Raw genomic sequence first — 17804 nt, forward strand, 5'->3', positions numbered from 1 at the left:
ATCCTCATTAAATGAACAAAAATGGGATTTTTATCAAAGTATTTTTAGGGGCACAAGCATGGTAGCTGTATTTATTTTTGAAGCACTTCATCAAAAGTTGATTCTTTCATAGCTTATTGAACCCAATATAGTTTAAAATCCATTTACAGGTTTAAGTAGAAAAAATACAATAATTTAAAAATACATCCAGGAAACGCTAAACTCTAATGCTCATAGTGGTATGCACGTTATTATTGTACCCCTTTTCAAATGATGCAAATCTATTCACAAAATAACAGCATTGACTAAGAATTACTTGCCCATTGATCTACACCAAGTAATGGGTCAAACAGTATTGTGTTATTTACACTAATTATTTCGAGGCATTGAATCTTTGAGAAAATAGTCTAACCACAAATAGAGAAACAGGACAAATATTGCATTGCAGTTTTGTTTTTTGTCTAAAAAGAGCATCAATTGTTTCTACTCTCTTACCTGATAGTAACATAATACACTTATAGGCACCAACAGTGACACACTGCCACTATAACATTGATCTTAACAGTCTGATACTCTGAAACCACCAAACCTTCTGTCCTTGGTCGGTGTCCCAAACACCATTCAATTTTAGATAGAATTAGCTTTTTCTTGGGCTGATTGTCTTTTCTGCAATAAGAAATCCAATCATAACAGTGATAAAAATGGTGAATCGGTTCTTCGATCAGTAGCAACACTTTTAAACCGCAGATAAGGAGAAGAAGAAGCGATGCTAGATCTTTGTTTGTTTGATGTCTGTGTCCTCGCTGTGTGCGTACGCCACATTGTCTTTCGTCATAATTTCAAGCTCTTTCTTTTTCTTATCTTCTGGCTCGAGCTCCATAAATTGAGCCTCGATTTCTGTCGGGTCAATGTAGGTGTAGAAATAAGCCATGATGGCAAAGATGACACTCACGGCCACCAGGAGCGACGCGAACAGCAGGTATTCCGCCCACTAGAATGACACATACATACCCATGAGCTCGTAGCAACACAGATGCCAACAGAAGTCACTTTTGACTAGGATTTTATTTGGAGAAAAAAAAAAAGAAAAGAGTAGCGGTTTACCTGATCTGGAAGTGAGCCCGCCTCAGCCACGATGAGCACGATGATGTTCCCCACAGCAACAGTCAACAGCCAACCAGCCTGGAGGACTGACTTCATATTGCTTGGTGCCTAAAAAGGAGCACAGCCAAGTTAGGCATTATGTAAAAAAAAAAAAAATTGAGTGTTTCTCCATATCGAGAGTTCCAGAGAGCACCCCCTACCTGTGAATAGGAGAAGTCCAGGCCGGTGACGGAGAAGACCACTTCTCCACAGGTAATCAAAAAGTACTGAATGATCTGCCAGGCCATGTGGACTCCGTTCGGCTCAATTTCCTGCAACGCTTTAATGGTCTCGTGACACTGCACACATTCAGACATGGATGCTTTGTTATTTACACTTTCCAGATGAACAACAAATCAAAACATTGCTACTGAGCCACTATAGGTACAGTAAGTCAACAGTAGTTTAACGCTGTGCTTCTCAACCTCATAATCCAACACAATATTCAAAGGCCCAATAATATTAGGTAAGATATTTCCTTAGTTACTTCTGTTGTAATTATGACAAAGCTGCTTATTTTTGCATTTTTTGCTGTTTATATGTATGTGTGTGTGTGTATTTATGTATTATGTGTAATTATCCACAATTCATTTTTTGTGATTACAATATATATATATATATAGATAGATAGATAGATAGATAGATAGATAGATAGATAGATAGATAGATAGATGTAAACTACAATCATATCTATCTATCTGTTTTAGCATTCCAATCAAGTTGGTACATTTTAATATATCAATAATATTAATAACATTTTATTTATAATAATATATTTGTCATTAGACAGGCCCCTTAAAAGTTTGCTCATAAATATCAATATACATAAACTTTTATGTTAGATGCAATTAATCAATTTGACAGCACTAAAAATGCACCGTTCAAAATGTTTTTTAAGCCTGCATTTATTTGATAAAAAATAAAGTAAAAACAGGAATATTGTGAAATTTTATTACAATTCAAAATAACTTTTCTATTGGAATATTTGAATATATATATATATATATATAATATTGAATATTTTGTATATTTCTATTTTTTTTATGTAATTTATTCCTGTGACGGCAAAGCTGACTTTTCAGCATCATTACTCCAGTCTTCAGTGTCACATGACCCTTCAGAAATCACTCTAATTTGCTGCAAGAAACATTTATTATTGTTTATTGAAATAGTTCAAAAGAACAGAATTTATCTGAAATATAAATATTTTAGAACATTTACTGCTAGTTTTGATCAATTTAATGCATCCTTGCTAAATAAATGTTTGTTTTTTTAGCTTACTGACCCCCCAAACTTTTGAACGGTAGTGTACAATGTTACAAAAGCGGTTTATTTCATATAAATGCTGTTCTTTTGAACTTTCTATTCACTGTTGTTCTGGACCCCATTGACTTTTATTCTATGACCAGATTGAACTAAATATTTGCTTCCACTGTTTTCCTCATTTGTTAGCCACTTTGGACAAAAGCATCTTAAATGTAAATAACTGAATGGATAAGGAGTGAATGCAGAATTTTCATATATAGATGAACTATTCTAGTCCTAACCATTTCTAATAGGGTTCACACTATAAATGTGTAACTTACATTTTGTCCAAAACTGAAGTTGCTGGGGATCAGGACTGTGTAGGAGCTCCCGAAGCCCAGCTGCATGATGTATGAGCACGTCTGTCCATCTACGTTCACAATAGTAAAGGCAGCTCTGGGAAGGGGACATCAAATCATTGAAGAAAATCAGCCTAGCAGCTTGTTTGCTCTGCAATTTTATCTGTACGACAGCTATTGCGTATGTTATATTTTTGTAGCAACACGTACTTGCCATGGGAAACCATTAAGTATTCGGATCCTTCCAATGGAGAGAGTAAACTCAGCTCATCAGACTTTATCGTGATGTTCAGCGGACTCCTAAAGCTGTTCACAAACCTAAAACATATGTTTGCTGTTAACAAATTTGAATTAGGCACTACTTTTCAATATTGCAAAATAATTAAAAGTGCACTAAACCTGATGGTATTCAAGCCTTGGCTCGGTTTCTCACTTGTGTCATTGAGCTGTGAATGGAAATAAAGGGTTGAACACAGTGCCACAGTTATAACTATTATGTCCTTGTGGCAAGGAAAATAGTCAACAGATATGCAAAATTAGCACTTACAGTCGCAAGCGCTCCATCAGAATTGATTAAAACGGTGTGCCTCGTTGCTTTCAGGAAAGAAGCTGTAGTGTTTCTTCCTCCCACAGAGACTGCAACGTTCATAGCGTCAAGTGTCATGTATTCATTTGAGGACTGGGGGAACACAACAACATAAAAGAGTTAGATAGATGTTTATGTAAAGATCTACACTTATTTCTGCATGTACATATACATATTGTTCCTTCAACTACAGACATCTTTATGACCCAGGGATTTTTGAAATACAATATCATTTAAAAGTTTGCGGACATATTTTATTGTGTTTTTGAAAGAAGTCTCTTATGCTCACCAAGGCTGCATTTATTTGTTCAAAAATACAATGAAACAGCTATATTGTGAAATATTATTGCATTATTTAAAATAAATGTTTTCTATTTGAATATATTTTAAAATGTAATTTATTCCTGTGATGGCAAAGCTGAATTTTCAGCATCATTACTCCAGTCTTCAGTCTTCTAATAGGATTATTTGCTCATTATCATTATCTATTTAGAAAACAGTTGTGCTTCTTCATTTTTGTGGAAACTTGATACATTTTTTGCAGAACACTGTCATGAATAACATGTTTTTATATGATATATAAAGTAAATAACAGAATTTTTAAAGTCTCGTAAAATGCATCCATGTTGAATAAAACTAATAATTTCTTACTACCCCAAACATTTGTATAGTAGTGTGTCTTAGAAAACGTCTTAGAATTTTTTTATCTTGCTTTCATTTCAAATGAAAATTAATATAAACAATTTCCAAATTAATTTTTGGAAAATAACACCAATCATTTCAAAATAAGTCTCTCAGTTATAGTGTCAACTGTAACAATTAATTCTGCCCCTAAAAAAGTGTTTTTTCTAAATTTAGTATCATTGAAGAAAAATGGTTAATTCCAATGTGGGCAGAATATTTTATTGGGTAAAATAAAATAAAAAAACTTGGAAATTTTATTTCATGGTATGTATTTGTGATGCATAACACTGTAAGATAAAGCAAGTTTGTTTTTTAAAAAAAACAATAAATAAATAAATAATTTCTACCACAGAACAACTCGTAGAAACGACACTATGGTCAGACTTTTTATTTAGAACGGAAATATATAAAAATGACATTTCTCCTGTGATGTTTGCATATTAGGCATGACATTGGATTAATTAAAAAATACTAGAGAGAGTGTAAAATGTTTCTGAGTTGTATAAGAGTGTAGCACCAACATTCCCGTAGTTTAAGAGACACACATTTACCCATTTCGATAACACTTTACTTGAAGGCATAGACATATACACTAGACGTCACCTTGGGGTTCTAAGCATGCGTCAAAACAGCTACCACCTTGGAACAGGGGTCTTGTTATAGGAAGTAGGTAAGTAACGCTGCTAACTCTGCCTTTACTTCGAATTCATTGATGGAGGCGGACTTTTGTACAGTGTATGATGTTCACAAGAATGAAATCTGAACTAGGAAGAATGTTTAAATTTTTTTTTTTTTTTTCTGGAATCAATGGTAAATACATGTCTCTACGTTGGAACGAACCAAAAAAGCAACAAAAAAAAAATTGCATTCATGATGATTTATGGTGATTTTATTTCCGTTAGACCTTTGTCTACATTGATGTATGCATTAAAGTGGAGGGGCTCCCCTGTTCCAAGATGGCGGCTCTATTGACGCATTCGTTCTAATGAACTGCCGTAGCCAAGGTGACGTCTAGTGTATATTTCTATGACTTCAAGGGGTGTGTATTAGACTGACATGACATATGTCTTGAATATGAAGTAGGGTTTATGCATGTTTATGACAACAGTCGTTAAGTGACTTTTGCTCAATAATGACATTTTGAATGCAAATATTACATTGTTTAAGATGTCTTTGTTATGACATCTTGACATAAACCAATACATCATGACCTGTCAGTGTCTTTGTCATGACAACTTAAAACATAAAATTAAGTTAAACTGTCATGTGGTTGGCTTTCACATTGGCTGTCATGAGGCCATTATAACTGTGTCATGAATATTATTTGTGACCTCAACTACAGTGGTACTAATTGAATTTGTCATTAAAAAGTTATAATGGCTTCATGACAGCCAATGTCAAAACCAACCACCTGACAGTTGAATGTAATGTTAACCAATAAAGCTAGGTGGTTTCTTAAGTTTGATCATTAATCTGCTATGTCATGTTAATGACAGGTTGTGTTGTCTTAGTAATGTCAAGTTGTCATGACAAAGACACTGACAGGTTATGATGTATTGGTTTATGTCAAGGTGTCATAACAAACATCTCAAACAATGTCATATTTGCATTCAAAATGTCACAACTGAGCGAATGACACTGAGTTGTCACAAACATGCACAAAACTTCCTTCATATTCATAACATATGTCATGTCATGATTATGAAGGTGTCATTGTTAATCTTATGTATCTCATTTTTCTTTTAATTGTGTTTTTCCAACTCTTTCAAACACTGTTTGGTTAAATGTGATGTGCCATTGTGTGGACTTACATTAAACCCAGGAACAACAAACGGTTCTTGTCCCTCCACTATAACAGGCAGAGATGTGTTCTCCATGTTCAGGAACTTCACCTGGGTTTCAGAGCTTGATGGGAACTTGGGGATTGTTTTCTGTTGGATTTCAAGACAGGCATTGATTTTCTTTGCAGAGAACGAACAGAATATAAAATGCTTTGTGGTGATTATAATTCCAGAAAGATGAGGCATAAATCAAGCCAATAAGCATCAAGTACCAATTACTGTCTTCAAGCATCAGGTTTTGTGTGTGAGATGTTATTGCAACATATCTGCTAGATTGCAAAGGATCTGTTTGTGATACTACTTACGTCAATTTGAATCTGCAAAAGAGCAGCAGCCACAAACGCTAACGCTGCAATCATCATACCGACAGTCATCCTCCGCAGGGGCCTGGAAATAACGGCAAATCACACGATCACAAAACGCGTCATGTGGCAATCACACATGCGACTTCAATACGTTGCCCGGTACTTACGTGAAGTTAATATGGCACTTTTTGATAAGTGGGTAAATTACAGAGTCCATGATCGGCACCATAATCACAATCAGCATGGGATTCACGATCTGCACCACAGCACAAATGATGACATCAGTGTGAGTACAAATACACGATTACAATTATATATATGTGATGGCTGCTGAAAATTCAACTTTGACATCACAGACCAAATTGAAGAAATATTAAAAAAGAAAACCGTTATTTTATACATTTCACAATATTACAGTTTTTACTGTATTTTTGATCATGTTAATAAGAAATAACTAATATCATGTCAAATAACGTAATATCATCACATATTATCCTGATCATTTCATATCCTGTAATAGTAAAATACAAGAATAAACGGTGTAGCATAAATCGGCCTCACCTGCATCATATCTGGCTGAATTATAAACGCCCCCTATAAAGGACACAAAGAGAGAGAGAGAAAAAAATAATAATAATAAATATTGCAATATAACTGCCCTGATATGCGCATTTTAGTTTCCTTAGTTAAAATGCAAATATTTTTTGAACGTACAAAGTTACCGTCCATAGTCGTGGCCTGAAGAGTCCAACGGGAGCCCTGGAAAAACAACACAGTTCACATTTAACATCGAGCCGGAAAACAGATGAGTGTTTGTGTAAGAACACAGTTGCATACGGCATTTGTGTGTTTGTGTACTGACCTGCTGGTCAAATAAGGCCCAGAACATCGGCAGAGGAATATAGAGGAACAACACCTTCAGTGCCATCTTCACCTGAGCAATCAGGAGTTTCTGTAAAGAAGACACAGTGTCTCAGTATATCAGTATATCAGTCAAGGTCTTTGTTATGTCTGTGTGGACATCTTCCTGTTGTAATGTAACGTACATCATATTTCTCATCAGCCCAGTCCATCCAGTGCTCTCTCTTTGGGTATTGCTTACTGCGGTGTTTAAAGCGGTTTTTAAGTGCAAACTGTGGAAGAAAACAAAGAGAACAATCATCTAGTTAGACTGGATAGTCCTTTCCCATGTGACTTTATACCACAACAATTACATATGTAAGGGATAAGACATGGATTATCCCACTTATATCATGGTCGTTTGCCAGGATTAACAACTCAAAGCTGTTGATGTTTGGAGCGCAATGTTTGACAGGAAGGGTAAAGCTGATGGTTATTTTTGTCAACTAAGATAGTTAGATAGTATTCTGTCCACTTTGAATCATACACAGAGATAAAGTAGTGTGTAAGATTACATTTGTTAGAATGAATGAATTATAGCAAGTATTTAAATTAATTAGCTATAGTTAATTAGGCATAAGCAGGATTATCCACGACTGTGCATGGAGGCGCATATATATATATATATATATATATATATAACTTTTAAAAGTTTACTGACTGAATGTTTGGTATTAACTGCTGGTTGTGACGTTGTTATAATATCTGCATATTAAATTCTGATTGGTGTTAATCAAACAAATAGCGCCAGATCTACTAAACAAGGCAAATTAGAAAATTGTGACGCACAAATTAAAGAACACAGACGCAGCCGGATAATTTCCATAATGAACAACACAATCTAGCAAGAACAGTGCAAATTAGTGTTTGATTTATTTTTGGGGGGAATTAAATAATGCCGCAAATACCAGTAGCTAAATTCTCTAGCGCAAACCCTTTCTAAGTTAAGAAATTCAAAGCACAACCTGCAGATTTGTATTATGTACTTATATATTTGAATTACTCTTAACTAAGCTAATTCATACATTTAACTTAAAATCATCATGTAATTTCAACTTAAACATTTTTAGTAGTGAAAACTTGGCTTTAGCTATTTCAATAAATGCTAACTTGCTAATTGGTAACGCACAATGCTAACACACAACAGCATTAGCATAGCATGGCAATTGCTGAATGAGCACGGCAATATTGAATATTTACCATATTTTAATGGCAAAAGAGGCCAGTAAATCTGACCCATAGACTATTAATGGGATGTGAACTGTGTTTGAGGAGTCTCAATTGATCAATAACTTTTCTAAAAACTTGAACACTATTTCTTTAAGTAAATATAATGTTGGTGCTCTTACTCCAATGCATTTCATGACTCGTAGTAGGATGTTGCCCTTGGGGGATTCCATTATGTACATGCCATGGCCTGCGATGAACACAACTGCACAGAGAGACAGAGAGAATATCTTCAGTCCATCAAGGCTGCCATCGAGTGGTCGTGAATGGTATTGCACATGTCAGCATAAATAAATAACTTACCAAGAGCAATCACCATGAGAGCTGCAGGGACGCCAAAGGCCAACGGGAAACAGCTCCGCTTTGTGTAGATACCACACTCCTGAGCTGAAAAAAATAAGAAATATACACAAAGACAAGATTGTTTTTACCAATGCACCATGAAAAATGTAACAAAAAATATAAAAATGTGCTATTCTGATTTGAACAAAATACACACATCTCAGAATTGGTGTGATGAGAGTGGAGAGAAGACTGCCAGCGTTAATGGACAGGTAAAATATGGAAAAGAAAGTACTTCTTTGTTTTTCCTGAAATAAAATAAAAATAATTATTAATATCACATATATACATACATTCAGTCATTTTTTATAGATGTTTTTGAGAGGTATTATGCTCAACAAGGCTGCATTTATTTGACTAAAAATACAGTAAAAACAGTACTATTCAGAATTATTATTGCAAGTTAAAATAACTGCTTACTATTTTAATTTATTTTAAAATGTAATTCATTCCTGTGATGACAAAGCTCCGGTCTTCACACTGTAAAAAAATATTGATGGTTTAACTTAAAAAAGTAAGTAACCTGGTTGTCTTAAAATTTTAAGTTGATTGAACTGGAAAAAGTGAGTTAATACAATGAAGTAGATTAATTTAACCATCAGAAACTCAAAATAATAAATTATCTCAACTAAATAAATTATTTAAGTTGATTTGACAAAAGAAAAAAGTTGTAATTACTACACTGTAAAAAAATATTGTTGGTTTAACTTAAAAAATTAAGTAACCTGGTTGCCTTAAAATTTTAGGTTCATTGAACTTGAAAAAGTGAGTTAATACAATGAAGTAGATTAATTTAACCATCAGAAACTCAAAATAATAAATTCTCAACTAAATAAATTATTATAAAGTTGATTTGCCAAAAGACAATATGTTGTGATAACAAATCTTGAAAATATTTTTGACAGTGCAGTGTCACTTGATCCTTCATAAATCAATCTAATATGCTGATTTAATGCTCAAGAAACATTTCCTATTATTATCAATGTCGAAAAATGTTTTTGTGGAAACCCTGATATACGTTTTAAGGATTTGTTTTATAAATACAGTAGAACAACATTTATTTGTAAAATATAGGTCTTTTCTGTCCCTTTTAATCAATGCATCCTTGCAGAATAAAAGTACCCTGTATGTATGCCTGAATAAGTTGGCAAACCCCCCCCCCCCCATTTATATTTTGTACTCATACATTTAAATTACTCTTAACTTTAAATTTGAGTAAGCTAATTCATGCATTTAACTGATCATTATCTCAACTCAGACATTTTTAGTAGTGGAAACTTAAATGAGCTATTTCAATAAATGCTAACTTGCTAATTGGTAACACAATCCTTTGATAGCATTAGAATAGCATAGCAATTGCTGAATGAGTATTGGCAATATTATTTACCATATCATCTCCACTTGTCACTGTGGTGTAACCCTCCAAAATTTCATCACTACAGAAACTTTTCCCACTTAACATTAACAAATTTAAGTTTGCCCTACTCAAACCAATTAATTTCTTCCAAACAACAATAATTCTGAACTTTGAACTGTGTTGGGAAAGTACCTCAGAAATATGTACTGCCTGAAACAAAAAATTACACTATGAGGAATGTTGATCTATTATCCTAATAGATACATGTGTTTTTCTCATACTGTAAGATTCAGCTTCAATGTGTCACAGCATGTTTCACAATTTGTCCATTGGCCTTTTGACAGGGGCGGAGGGGGTGTGGGAATCTACATGTACTTCATATCTCTATTTGTTCGTCTCTATAGCACTCAATATCAGAGACTTAACCTTGAGCTGATAACAGCTGATTTACACAGACACAAGAAAAGTGCTGCTGAAATCAGTTCATCCTCTTTAATATCTGATTAGGGATGGGTGTGTGTCTGTTTAATGCATGTATATATGTGTGTGTGTGTGTGTATAAGACTCCACATGCCTGGTGATCTTCAAACTGATCTCCTCCAAACGCTGCCACACAGGGTTTAATACCTCCTGTTCCCAAGGCAATGAGAATGAGTCCCAGCATGGACAAGGCACTAAGATAAGAGAGGAAGTTTAAATTCACACTCTGATCATGCAAATAATGTGATGAAATAAAGCAACAATAGCGTTGTCATGTTTGCTTTATGTGGCACCTAATAAAGAGCATGCTATTTGTTTTCTTTAGCTCATATTTTCACAATAATATCATATATTTCCAATTTGTTAATGATAAAGCTTGTGTACCAAGTGGTAACTCACATATGAAAGGTGCTGTTGTCAGGAACACTGTCTCTATTTGTATCTGTGATGTCATGGATGGCACTGACAGCCATGATCACTTGGCCAATGGTGTACACTATGGACAGGTACACAATGGTCCTGTGAAAAGTCGAGATGAGGGGACATATACACACACATAAGTCTTTTGACTATGGGTACTTAGACCATAGTTAGAACAGAGGGACAGTTGAAACACCTTAACTTGCGTGCACAACACTCATTAACTGAGACATTTGCTCCATATGTCATTTTCTACGATCAAAGAGGATGCATGTGTGCAGCAAAAATCCTACGACTTTTGCCTAAATAAACTCCTAATTAATGCTTATTAGTAGTTAGTAAGGTTAAGTTTAGGTATTTTTGTGGATATTGAATAGGGTTAAGGGTATAGTCATGCAGAATAAGGCTTTAATGTGATCTATAAGTACTAATAAACAGCTAATATCCCACACTGTAAAAAATAATCGTGATTTTAACGGTAAAAGACTGTAAATATGCTTAAAAAAGTTTCCGTACTATATGGTAAATAACTGTGATATAATTTCACTGTAAAATACCGTTAAATTTACAGTTTTTGAAAGTGAAAAAGAACAACTCATTGTATAATTTACAGTGAAAAACCGTAAATTGACATTCCCAAATTTCCCTGTGTGACACTTCATTTTGTGTATTTTTGTTGAAATAACTATGGTTCCTCATAGTTTTCTTGCTTTTTTTTCTAATCAGTTATTAGGGTTTTATGTTACATTTAATGTTGTTAAATTAATGTTTATTGCATTTTTTTTTATTTCATGTGTGTTACAATGATGTGTTTAAAGGAGTAGTTCACTATAAAAAAAAAAAAAAAAAAAAAAAAAAAAAACTTGCTGATAATTTACTCACCCCCATGTCATCCAAGATGTCCATGTCTTTCTTTCTTCATTCGAAAAAGAAATTAAGGACTTTGATGAAAACATTCCAGGATTTTCTCCATATAATGGACTTCAATGGGAACCAAATGGTTCAAGGTCCAAATGAGAGTTTAAGTGCAGCTTCAAAGGACTTTAAACGACACCAGACGATGAATACGGGTCTTATTTAAGCGAAACGATCGCTCATTTAATAAAAAAATAACAAAGTTTAAGTTTCAAAATGAACAAATCTTTTTCCGAGTCCAAATGACTCAGAAAAAGATTCGTTCACTTTGATGAACGTGTTCGAACAGGAGAGTCACAAACGTGCGTCACAGAACAGAGCAAGGTGAACATTTGAGCTTATAAAACTAAAACTTTGTTATGTATTTATTAAACGAGCGATCGTTTCGCTTGATAAGACCCTTATTCATCGTCTGGAATCGTTTAAAGGCCTTTGAACAGTTTGCAGTTTGCACTGAAAGTGTCTTTTGGACCTTGAACCGTTTGGTTCCCAGTAAAGTGCATTATATGGAGAAAAATGCTGGAATGTTTTCATCAAAAACTTTAATTTCTTTTCGACTGAAGAAAGAATGGGGTGAGTAAATTATCAGCAAAGTTTTTTCAAAAGTGAACTACTCCTTTAACTTTCTAATGGAAGACTACTTGTAACAAGCTTCACTGCTGTGATGATTGTTGATTGTCAGTGTATTACAAAGGTACAAAACAGATATCAATTTATCAAAAGGTTGATGAATCAATATTTTATCTGAAAATGAAATATGGTTTATTACTGTAAATTTTAACTTAAGTCTGTAAAACCATTAACATTCTTACTGTATTTTTAACGGTAAAGTTCTGGCAACCACAGCTGCCGTTTTTTTTACCGTAAATATTACGGTTTTATTTTTTACAGTTTAGTAATTTGCATGCTGTTCATAGTGAGAACTAAAGTGTTACAAAAAATTAAATTATTATGCAAATAGAGTTATTGATAATTAATATTTAAATGTAATAATATTGACGAGTGTTTGTAAAATAGATGGCAAGTATTTCATTCTTAATTCCACACTTACTATTTGCCAAACAATGGGTTTTAAAATACACACACTGCCATTCAAAAGTTTGTCGATGGTTAGATATCTTTCGATCAAATTTTATTTGATCAAAAATACAGTAAAAATAGAATATTCTTACTATTTAAAGAACTGGCTTCTATTTCAGTATAAGTTTGAATGAATAGTTTAGCCATGAAACTCTATTCAAGTTCTGATTGTTTCGTTTATTGTAACGTTCTCAGCCAATCGATTTCACGTATCCACTATCCTTTTATAAGCTCAAATCCCGGTGCGCTATGCAAATTCTTAATATATCCCTCCACCTCCCCAGCACCACCTGCTTATTTCCTCAGGAAACTGTTATCACTTCAGTCTTCAGTCACATGATCTTTCAGAAATCATTCTAATATGCTGATTTGCATCATTCTAATATGCTGATTTGAACAGACAGCATTGTTTAAAAATGGAAATCTATTGTAAGAATGTAAAAGTCTTTAGTTTTGAGTAATTGAATGCATCCTTGGTGTACATTTCTTTATATATATATATATATATATATATATATATCTCACAGACTTCAAACTTTTGAATGCCATGTGGCAGGCAAATTGATATTATGGTAGCACAAGGTCCATTTTGAACATAATTGTAAAACTCACTTGAACTTGCCCAGCCATGAGTCTGCAATGATGGCCCCCAAGATGGGTGATAGGTAGCACAGAGCCACGAACGTGTGGTAGATGGTGGTGGAAAAATCATTGTCCCAACCGATAAAATACTTGAAATACAGCACCAGCACCGCTTTAAAACAGAGAAAGGAAAGAAAAACACAGCAAGAGTGGATGGAAATATCAAGAAAGAAAGGAATAGAGATAGATGGAAGGAACAATGTGAAATAAGAAGAAGAAAAAAGAGTTAGCTGTGTGAGACCATCTATGGTCATTTTGCAGGAACAAGTAAAACAGAAATGAAAGTTGACATTATTTCATGTGTGTGTATTTTTGTGTATTCTTACCTTTCATGCCATAGTAGGAGAATCGCTCACAGAACTCATTCACCACAATGAAAAATATACTGACAGGATATCCCAAACAACTTGGCTACAATGAAAAATCACAGCTCAATTAAAATATTCCCTAATAATGTGCTCTGGCATATTAGTATTATAATATGTTGATGTGTGTTTATATATACATGTATAAAGGGAGTTCTCACCCTATCTTTCCTCTCCTTTTTTCCCTCCGTGTCTGCAGAAATTAAGTCAAATGAAAATGGATTAAATGGATTAAATTTGAATTTGAAAATTGTGCATCATCTTGTTTAAACAAATAAACACATAACTCTCTCTTTGCTATAAATTCAGATGTACAAATCCAAAGCAAACAGGAATTATTATTATGTAGTGCACATAGACATCCAGGTTTACTCACCTGCCATGATGACTGAGGCTCCCAACTAGTCCTCTTGTAAAGAAGAATATCCTTTAATATAGAGATACCCACTCACTCTCTATCACTCACACACACACACACGCGCACACACACACAATCGGAGACAGGTAACAAGGTTTTATAGACTCTGGACAATAAAATGCTTCCTTGTCCACCACTGCGTTAAAAAAAAAGATTGAGGTAAATGTTTATGACATCATGTGACCTGTGACTATGTGTGTGTATGAGTGGGAGAAGGCAATGGAGGAACAGTTTAGTTATTTATGGCACTCTTATCAAGTTATAAAGCCAATCAAACGATAGGACTTTTTGGTCTTTGTAATAGTTAATGAGTAAATAATATACTTATTATTTCATCATTCAAAAAACAAAAAACAAAAACAAACCATTGCTTTCCATATATATATACATACAGTATATATATATATATATATATATACATACACACACGTATAACATATATTTTTTTTTCTAAAATCAAAGATTTAAACATGAAACAACAAATAGTTATTATATATATATATATATATATATATATATATATATATATATATATGTTTATATGTAATATATATATTTTTTCTAAAATCAAAGATTTAAACATGAAACAACAAAGTTATTTTTATTTTACATTCTTTTAAAACTCATTTCAAGTCATTTAAATACACTTTTCTGTTGTTAATATTGTATCTACCCAATAATGTTTACAAAACCTTAAAATATGACTCCGAAGAATAAAGTTTAAATGGAGGCTGATTTAAAATAATATTTAACTTTTCTATCTGAAACATCTTACAACAGTTGATTAGATATGATAAATAATGCTGGCACATCAAAACATTCCCAACAACATGTCACATGATTGTTCTAAATATCCTCAATAATGGCATTTATCATGTTGTCCAGAAAAACCCCCATAACATAGAAAAAGCAGCTGCATTGCATAGACAAGTCCCATTTACATTATGGGATTTACTGACTGTTAAGTAAGAGTGATGTGAATGACACTTTCACAAAGCACACGGCCAGCTGTTAAACAATGTTGAAATGGCTTGCATAAGCTTAGTGCAGTGAAAAGCAGAAGATAACCTGGACATGAAGACTCACATTGGATGAAGGTGTTTGGAGATGTCTAATTCATTGGAAGAGAGAAGTAAACAAACTGCCCTCATCCACACAGAGACGTTGCTGCGATACAATGGTGACAATGCCGGATTGGAAGGGGGGCAGGGGCAGTTCGGCATAAGCGACTGTGTGTGTAGATTGAGAGCAAGTCAGCAGGTTTTGTTCAGAACGCACTTTAAAAAGCTAAATTAAATCTTATACTCCCATCAAAAATCTCTTTTGAACAATTTATAATGTTTGGGTGCTTTAAAAGTGGCAACAATCACATATACTCTAACAGCATAAAAGATAGGCCAATGTTTTTGCAATCGTGCTAAAGGTGGTACACCATAAACCAAACAAATAGATATGAGGAAAACAAATTCGTTTCTAATGATCTTCATAAGGATATTGGTCGGTGAATAATAAAGTTCACAGTAATAAAGATGAACATAAAATAAATATGTTTGAATGAAAAACAAGAACTTATGTAAGATAATACATTTTATTCAGAGATTTTAGGGACATTAATATCTTTCCAGATTCTTTTAAATAAAAATACCCCCCATATCTAACCCCTGATACAAAACAATGTACATTTAAACAAACAGAAATGGTTATAAAAATCCTTGTTTATTCTTTTGTCCATATATATATATATATTTCACATCTAGCCTTTGGCAAGAGATCTTAAAGGAACCAAAACGAGACAAAGACAGAATTATTGCACCTCAGCTACAAAGAAACAGCACTTGTTCCTTGGCTTTTAGCTAAACAGGGGAAAACAATGGAAGTGTGGGCTAAAAAGCTTGAGTGGCTCAGGTGATCATGGGTATTTTGTACAGTAAAGCTCAAACTTCCTGCTACACTAAAGCAGTTATATTCTCTTTGCTACCAATCGATGGACCGCTACTACCTCGGACACAGGAAGTGATGTCGCAGCTTCTCTCTTAGCACAGAGCAGCAATTATCTTCCGGAATGGGGAAATACATGGAAAGATGAAGCATGAAAATGTAAGAATGTAAAAGTAAAAAGGCATTTTTTTTTCTCAAGTTGTTCTGGTTGTGGAAATAAAAGTGATAGTCTCTACAGGAAACACCTGTGAACGGAGGACCGGAGAGGATGAGAGAAGAAAAAAAACACCCTCTTTCAATTATTTCAGGCGTATAGGAATAGTAACAGGCCATTCCAAAGACCGGACACACCTGATCTGTCCTCATGTCCTGGATTCTGATAGATGGGCGATCCATTCCAGACTGAGTAGAAACCAGGCTGACAATGAAATACCTTTTTTTTTTCCCGGTCTGTCCGTCTCTCCGGCTGTGGGAAGGGTCAGAGCTTTAAGGCCAGGGGTGAGAAGTCACACGGAGGAGGCGGAGCTAGGCATGCCATGCAGGGTGGTGCCGGTGGGCGTGCCACTGATGGCATTGAATATATGCAGCGAATCAGAAAGAGCGCTCTTGGTTCCGCCCTCCACAGCGGAGATCTGACAAAGAGGAAGAGTGCAGGATGAGAAAGAACACTGAAACTTGAGGTGTGCTGAATTTTTAAAAATATGAAGAATTCATTGCATTATTACCATCCGATCTACAAAGGCCAGCACAAAAGAGAGAGAGAGAACGAGTGAATATTAAACACAAACCAAACATTCACGGTAAACTACTAGTGTATTTCTTATTCCATGTGTTTCCATTGGCGTAAAGACCCCGATATACACTTCAATTATTGTGATGTCATTTTGAACAAAATGAGGCCAAAACGAAGTTCATTTGGAGTTTGTTTCTGGAATTTGAAACAGCTTTCCAAAGCAAACTTTCCGAAAAAGTTTGCTCCAGCTGGTAACGAACTACCATTGGTCTACCGACTTTTAATGGGGAAATATTCCGTTCAGTGCAATGAGGTCAGACATGAGTAAAAACCTGAATAGATGTGATTCTAATGATGACAGTTTCTTTTTTCATGATTATTATTGTAAAGTTGCTTGCTTAAAGCAACCTATAGAGGGAATGCATTGATGTCACTTTCCCGCCAGAACAACCCCCCTCAGCCTGACTGAGTGGCAAAAGATCTGCTGCGTGACTGGATTTAATTGGGGAAACTGCGAAAATGCGACTAAAATGAACAATTTTATCAATTTAAACTAAATGTTGGAGCGTTCCTTACAATTTACGAAAGATCCAGTGATCCATTGATATTGACATGCAGCCAGGAATCGTGTTGCCTGGTATTTATGTTTGCCTGATTTCAATACCGGGGAAATAAAAGCAATATAGACCTAAACATAAAGCAAATTTGCCTGTGAACGCTTTATATAAATACAATATAGGTAGGTCTAAATCCGGGTGATCACTTATTTCACTGTTATATATAGCCTATATATCATCATATCGTCCAGCCCTAAAACTTATAGTTTTTTTTTTGGTCAGTGTTTA

At 34.3% G+C, this 17804-nt stretch overlaps 2 protein-coding genes across 8 annotated transcripts in view; both read right to left on the reverse strand.

Moving 5' to 3' along the window:
* Window positions 1-41: 41 nt before the first annotated feature.
* On the reverse strand, window positions 42-14385 carry slc15a1b (solute carrier family 15 member 1b). The gene is made up of 23 exons (XM_039689492.2): window positions 14247-14385; window positions 14032-14063; window positions 13832-13916; window positions 13476-13617; window positions 10848-10967; window positions 10543-10642; window positions 8769-8859; window positions 8573-8656; window positions 8392-8474; window positions 7189-7275; window positions 7005-7094; window positions 6857-6901; window positions 6704-6736; window positions 6310-6398; window positions 6143-6224; window positions 5808-5927; window positions 3274-3405; window positions 3126-3172; window positions 2937-3044; window positions 2709-2823; window positions 1284-1421; window positions 1084-1191; window positions 42-970 (listed from the first exon to the last, which is right to left on the reverse strand). The coding sequence occupies exons 1-23, from the start codon at window positions 14251-14253 to the stop codon at window positions 749-751; spliced, it is 2160 nt and encodes a 719-aa protein (XP_039545426.2). The 5' UTR covers window positions 14254-14385; the 3' UTR covers window positions 42-748.
* A 513-nt stretch (window positions 14386-14898) lies between these two features.
* The window catches only part of dock9b (dedicator of cytokinesis 9b), a 98301-nt gene continuing 95395 nt past the window's right edge, over window positions 14899-17804 (reverse strand). For 5 of the 7 annotated variants that reach the window (XM_089133865.1, XM_089133864.1, XM_089133866.1 and 2 more), the window contains one exon: window positions 14899-16858. In XM_089133865.1, the coding sequence (XP_088989991.1) occupies window positions 16733-16858 (126 nt within the window). In that variant the 3' untranslated portion in view covers window positions 14899-16732. The remainder of the gene's footprint in view (window positions 16859-17804) is intronic. The other 2 variants (XM_089133869.1, XM_089133867.1) reach the window with 1 other exon arrangement.

Source organism: Pimephales promelas, chromosome 8 (genome assembly GCF_988280905.1).
Source record: "Pimephales promelas chromosome 8, fPimPro1.hap1.1, whole genome shotgun sequence".
Taxonomy (NCBI): Eukaryota; Metazoa; Chordata; class Actinopteri; order Cypriniformes; family Leuciscidae; genus Pimephales; species Pimephales promelas.